The sequence below is a fragment of the Colias philodice genome, chromosome 2, assembly GCF_061535455.1.
Source record: "Colias philodice isolate Cphi_HAF_F1 chromosome 2, ilColPhil1 Martin Lab GWU primary, whole genome shotgun sequence".
NCBI lineage: Eukaryota > Metazoa > Arthropoda > Insecta > Lepidoptera > Pieridae > Colias > Colias philodice.
The window spans coordinates 8,881,177-8,888,518 of record NC_143087.1 but is presented as its reverse complement, the minus strand read 5'-3'; the positions used below and the strand labels follow the sequence as shown (position 1 = coordinate 8,888,518).

General features: G+C 34.9%; 1 protein-coding gene across 1 annotated transcript; it reads right to left on the bottom strand.

Annotated features, from left to right (window-relative positions):
* Positions 1-1,387: 1,387 nt before the first annotated feature.
* LOC149490664 (uncharacterized) lies at positions 1,388-6,760 on the bottom strand. The gene is made up of 4 exons (XM_089707383.1): positions 6,384-6,760; positions 5,293-5,484; positions 2,882-3,093; positions 1,388-2,807 (listed from the first exon to the last, which is right to left on the bottom strand). Exons 1-4 carry the CDS (start codon positions 6,563-6,565, stop codon positions 1,633-1,635), a joined length of 1,761 nt encoding a protein of 586 aa, XP_089563509.1. The 5' UTR covers positions 6,566-6,760; the 3' UTR covers positions 1,388-1,632.
* Positions 6,761-7,342: the final 582 nt, after the last annotated feature.

The window sequence follows — 7,342 nt, the reverse complement described above, 5'->3', positions numbered from 1 at the left end:
GGTGTGGCTTGAAGGGATAGCATACAATAGCTTTACCGCGGCACGTTTATTTTTTTTAATAGTGGGGAAATCTTCTTAGATACCCCCGGGGATGGAGCCGTGGTTATGTCGGATTTTTAGACGGAACTGCTTTAGACGGAACTGCGGGAACGGTTACGAGTTATGACTCTACCGCGTGTCCCGCCCAGCAGATGCCCGTTTCCAGGCCGACCGCTAGAACCCCCCTCGCTGGCGGCTGCTGGAACGAAGGCTTACGCCACCAACGCGCAGACAATGGATCTTTCCCCGCTCCATTATCCGCGTTCCACCGAACCCCCGAACCCACCTTCACATTCACATTCACATTCACATATTCACATTCACATTCACATTCACATTCACATCCACATCCACATCCACATCCACATCCACATCAAATCATTCAATTAATTGCAATACTTCCAAGACCGATTGTTTTGATAAACGATATCTTGTCCTAAACTCAACATCATCATATTCTTCTAAATAATGACGACGTTCTTTATAAATTCTGGGCCGTCGCGGTCGCACTATATTATAATCCAAACACATTCACATTCACATTCAACGAACGAAGTCACATTCAAACGCAGTCCCAAACACCAACCACAATCACCCAACACAAACAGCCATTTGAAGTCGGTTTTTTTTAACGCAGTTATTTTTATTTAATACTTTTTAGTGTATTTTTCAACACGAATCAAACGAGCCCAATCTCGATAAAGTTGAGTTGTGTATTTTTATGAGTACTTAGGCTAAAGTTTCCTACGCAAATATTTTTAACTTAGACCCCTCGGTTACACATAAATATTATATTATGCTGAATAAATGCCATATTACCAGTATAGAGATACTTACACAAACGCAAAGATCGGAATTTAAATTATACCGGCTGAATTGATAACCTCCTCCTTTTTTTGAAGTCGGTTAAAAAACCAAAAGGCAAACTTCAATCACAGTTGTGAATAGAGGCAGTTTCTTTGAAGTGTAACATCAGTGTTGTTTGCTTCTATAGATGTATTGCACCTTTCTTTCATGGAGTGTCCGTAATAATGGGTTACAGCATTTCATACGTGTTCTGCTGAAGTGCCAAGCGACGAGAAAAGTAAATGTTATGTAACGTTTTATAGCCGCTTTGCACTGGGAAAACATAAATGTCAAACTGCAGGTATATTGTTTCATCATTTCGTTTACTGGTAAATTTCACAGCCAAAATAATTTACAGTTTTTATTATACATAAATACTAGTAATGTAATGATAATTTATTCTTACCAACTGAATATTGTACTTACAGTTTAAAAATTTTAAATTATTGAATATCATAATAATTTTTAAATAAAATATTCAATATTATAAGTAAGTAGGTGGTATAATAATTGGTACCGAAATAATATATTATATAAAAATCATATAAAAACAGAAGAAGAGAACTGAGAAGTAGATACAATCTAAAACCATAAGAATAAGTAAACACGTTATAACCAACAGATGTGTTCAATCAAAATTCTTAGAATGTTCAATTGTACGCAAAAAGTTATTCTTAGTTACCTACAAAGCAAAACATCAATATATTTTTCATATTAAAAACAAATATTTTATCCATTTGAATCTAACTATATGGTGTGTCTGTTAACTTTGAAAGATTTACTTTTGATACTATCTACATGTACAACGGTCTCCCTAGGCTGAAGTATTAAAAAATATATTAAAAACAACATATAACTAAGTAACATGCTAGCAATAGTGACGGTAACTATAAAGTAGTTCCACCAATTGTGTAATGGATTATCAATAGTGGACCACAAAGAAATAAATATCACAATCTCGGCACTGCAAACGAGAAACCAAAAAATGTGCCACACGCGAACGTGACGGAAACGAATTTTGAACTCCATCAAACAAAACAAATAAATGAACGCCAGGAATACGTAAAACGCCCGCCTAACGGTGGGAGCTTGCGGCACTATTAATAAAAGTAACATTATTTGGTAATGTATAAATAAAACTATTATTGAGAAAAAGGGTGAAAAGTTAATAAATGCGGCTAGAGAGAGCAATCGCGCGACAAAGAATCCGTACCAGCCCAGGAAATGTATGAAAGCAGCCGATACGTCTTGCGGCTCGAGCCCGCGGACCCGCGAGCGCGGCACGCGGCGCGGCAGCTCGGGCTCGTCCTGGATCACTTCCACGTGCTTCCTCCGCGGCGGCGCCGACAGCCACGCCGGAATCGACTCCGCGTTCTCAACCAATTTCTCCGCCCAAACCGCCAAAGAACCCGGCCTCGGAGCATACGTCAGCGGCGGAGGGGTCACGTTCACCTGTTCTATGTTATATGTTTCTCGTCTGCGAGGTGCCACTTTATCTATAATCGATATTGGCCTGACGTACTCGTCGTCGCTGTCCATTACTTCCTGTTTATTTGTCGGTGGCACGTAATCTGAACTTGTATCACTGACACAATCGCAATCGTCATCGTAAAACGATGAGATCCTCAACGAATGACGCGGAGAAAATTGTATAAAATCACTATTAACTTTTTCGTTTATGGTATCCGATTGCGTGTTTGATGATAAATGTTCTCTTCTTTGAATAATAGGTTCGTATACGGGCTCGTCGACGATGCTATTATTTATTTCTTTTTTATGTATATTTTCTATCTGATCGTCGAATTTAATGTTCCACGGATATCTCCGGCCGCATATCTTTTCTCTTTCGAATCTTCTATATAGAGTAGCAGTACTCGCCATTCGCAACGAAGATGCGACCAAACTGACCGCTTGAAGAAGCACTTTAAAATAAAAGTATGTTAATGATATCGTACTATTTAACAGAAAAATTACTGACGGAAAGACATATACTTACTCTTGTCGTAAGTAGGGTTATTGTAATTGGACATCATGTCCAATAAGTTTATGACTGCGAGTGGAGCTGAATGTACGAACGCCTGTAGAAATAAATATAGCTCTACCGAAGAAGGGACGCGCGCTTCTGTAAGAGCAACCTGCGTTCTTTCTTCATCTTGTGAATGAGCTGCAAACACAGCTTCTGTCCACCAGAATATAAGGTAACTGTACCTGTAATACAAAATAATATAACATACCACAATAACAATAAAAGTTACGGTCGTACGTCGTTTCGTTCGTGACTGTAAATATCATGTACGCATGATTATACGCACATATTTTATTCACTATCACGCGTACCCACGATGTGAACAACTTCGGACGAATCAAAAGCTTTATGATAACCCTTGTGTTCAAGGGAAAAAACAGTTTATTTACAAAATGAAGAATGAGCCAGATTGGTTCACAACACGTAATCTAAAAGGATAGTAAAAGGTATCTATAAAGTATAAAGGTAGGTAATATTCGAGAATAATTAGGTAGGCTTGCGAATGACCATTTAAATTTTAAATATCCGAAAAATAAAAAAAGTGACCGATGATTCGCTGGCATCCTTTTTTTCTTCACAATGCTCATAAGTGATGAAGTGATTCTTTTGCTCAAACTATATATACAGTGGTGGACAATTAATTAGAAACAGGTAACACGATGAAGTAGTCATCAAGTTTATTTATCATTTGTGTATTAAAGTATTAGAGATTAAGCATTATTTCATATGTAATAGAACACCCGTTTATCTAGTTTTATAATAAATTGCTTAATTTTAATCAAACGTTAGCTTAAATTAATAAAATCAAACAACTTTAGGTGAAGTCTGATTTCCGCGTATTTTCAGTCTGGACAACAAATTAGAAACAGCATGTTTCGAGTGTTCTAAAGTCAAAACCTATTAAAATGCCGTCAATATTTTTTTCATCTATAAATATTTGCACCGTTTTTTAAACATTCTATCTAAAAGTTTCTGAAAATTAATTTACTTTGCAGCAAAAATGGGTAAAAGTAAGATTCGTGACCCATCAACAAGAAAAATAATTTTAAGTTTACATTTTGACAAAAACTGGAGTTACAGGAAAATTGCAAATCATTTAGAGTGTTCGATAAAAAGATATTCAATGCTATAGTTTATTTCAAAGAGCATGGTACTTCTGATTAAGTGCCTAGAAAAGCTTGACCATGAAAAACTACTGCTCGCGAGGATAGGTAAATTATTCTTTTCGCAAAGATAGATCCATTTAAAGGTTCCAATTCTATTAGGAAATATGTTTTTGCAAACGTGTGAAAATCTCTTACAATCTGAGCCACGACGTTGTAAAGCTGTTGTTGTCTATAAAGATTATAACAATCTAAAAACAACCCCATACTATAATGTTTCCTCCGCCTTGCTTAACTGTTTTTAATTTATTATCTAAGGTATGGTTAACTGGACGACGCGCGTATCTTTTGCCATCAGAATTGATTAAATTAATTTGTTTCGTCCCAAAATAAAACTTTTTCACTGGCGGACTGTTCTCAAACAATATTTCTTAGTAAATGCAAATCGTCGTTCCCTGCCTAATAAGAAGCTGTACTTTCCTGGCGTCTCTCACAAACAATTTTGCCTCGACTTACCACCCGAAAACCGATCTCATCGACACATGGCGTGGTTCATCTTCGGAAAAAACTAATTTTATAATAGAATTTGAGCTTTTAAATGGATCCATTTTTGCCAAAAGAATCATTTGCCTATCCTCGCGAGCAGTGATTTTTCATGGTCCAGCTTTTCTAGACACTTGATCAGAACTACCATGCTTATTGAAATAGACTGTAACATTGAATATCTTTTTATCGAACACTCTAAATGATTTGCAATTTTCCTGTAACTCCAGCTTTTGTCAAATTGTAAACTTAAAATTATTTTTCTTGTTGATGGGTCACGAATCTTACTTTTACCCATTTTTGCTGCAAAGTAAATTAATTTTCAGAAACTTTTAGATAGAATGTTTAAAAAACGGTGCAAATATTTATAGATGAAAAAAATATTGACAGCATTTTAATAGGTTTTGACTTTAGAACACTCGAAACATGCTGTTTCTAATTTGTTGTCCAGACTGAAAATACGCGGAAGTCAGACTTCACCTAAAGTTGTTTGATTTTATTAATTTAAGCTAACGTTTGATTAAAATTAAGCAATTTATTATAAAACTAGATAAACGGGTGTTCTATTACATATGAAATAATGCTCAATCTCTAATACTTTAATACACAAATGTTAAATAAACTTGATGACTACTTCATCGTGTTACCTGTTTCTAATTAAACGTCCACCACTGTAGCTGTGCTGTAGCGAAAAAGATTTTTTTTTTTTTTTAATTATCGTTAAAAATATCTTACCTGCCAATGGTAGCAATGGGAAAGAAAATAGCATTCCCAAGCTGCATAAAAATCCATCTGACGTCAGATGAATTTATTTTCACATGAAATGTGTGATCTTCTGGTAGCAATGTAGGTGGTGGAGACGCCAGAGTAAAAACAAGAGATATTACAGCTGGTAAGAATATTATTATCAAGCAGAAAACGGCTAACCTGAGGAAGAAAAACAAAAACAGTATTTACTATTTAAAGACAATGTCCATATAGTAATTAGTACGATTCAAACTTAATGCGGCTCGGAACATCGAAGGTACGATACGATGCGTAGAAAACAATTTTAGATATTAGCGGGATGATAAAGGACCTGTGCGCACCCGCACATTGGATATCTAATATTATGTTTTAATATCAATTAAAACAAATTGGATATACATTCTCGAAGCTCGAGCCTAACCTAGAGTTCGAACTCTAATTAGATACCTACTTAGGTACTATTTAATTCGCTCAGGATGACATTTTATTAGATTAAATTCCTACTGACGTTAAAATATTAGATAATTATTGTTTAAAATAATATAAACGAGAAAGGCTGTTGGGATGGGTGGATGGATGCTTTTACACTTTCATACAAAATAACCTGCCCCCCTATGCAAGTGGCTTTCTGTTAGCGTAGCGTTCAATAGAATAGACTACGAATGTATGAGATTGACGTAAGCTGTAGATAAACGTATCTACAGCTTACGTCAATCTAATATAGATAAACGTATCTACAGCTTACGTCAATCTCATACATTCGTAGTCTATTCTATTGAACGCTACGCTAACAGAAAGCCACTTGCATAGGGGAGCTGATCAATTTTGTATGAAATTCGCTAAGAAGATAATATATACCCGAGAACCACGGGTACGCGGGAAGCCGAGGACGTCAGGTGTAGGAACCTACCTAGTACTTTAATCAAAATTTAACTACCTATACTGCTATTGAGATTTGAGGCTAAGTAATAATAGCGACGTAAAGGTAGGTACATTATTTATTTATTTTCCACAGTCTAAACACGAAAAATTTCGTATCAACAACATTACAATGTACTTAAATAAGGTTGAATACTCACACATTACTTTTATTCTGATAATGTTCATATACCAAAGCGAAGTCAAAACAAATGATGAAGAGATAATTTACTAATCCCCCGCAAGAGGGGAAAACACGATGTAACAACAACGCTTGCCAAGCTGGAAGCTTCCATCCCAAAATTTCACCAGACACTTCATTATCCAATTCACAAACTCCCATCTTCACCAAAATATACTACAATAACTTTCAAATTATGATTACATTTCAGCCATTCTTTTACTTTTTATTGGCAGTCACATTGTGGTTTTGATTTAACGTATTTTCCTAGACAATATTTTAAATGAAAAATAACAAATAAAGAGTTAATTTACTATGAAACAAATGAATAAAGGCGAATGCAATGTTGCTCCCACGCCTATTGATAATAAAAGATAAGATAGCTTGTTGACAAAGCGATAACACTAATGGCATAGTTTTAATGTAGGCACCTAGATTTTTATAGGTACTAAACATTGAGTTTAACTTTGCTCCTGACCCACTTAACTTAATGTTATAGTCAAATATGTATCATACAGGTAGGTGCCGGTAAATAAGCTTATAATCTGAAAAAACACCTATATACTTACCACACACAAATTTCAATAAAATCACAATTATTTTATAAACCTTACTGCTATTATAAAAGAAAAATTTAAAGTAAGATTTAAGTACTAATTTTTTTTTAATTTATGCCATCATTGCGCTTGGAATTACTACTACCAGTATATTATTATTAGTCTGTGCTACTACCTTTAACTAATCGATGTTAAAAATCGTAATGTTTTGTTTTTAAAATAACTTTATTATCTTATTTAACTGTTATAAATTATATCTAATCTTAGTTATAATATACCTACGTAGTTCTATGTAAAATCTATACTAATATTCTATACTAATATTATAAAGTTGAAGAGTTTGTTTGTTTGTTTGAACGCGCTAATCTCAGGAACTTCTGGT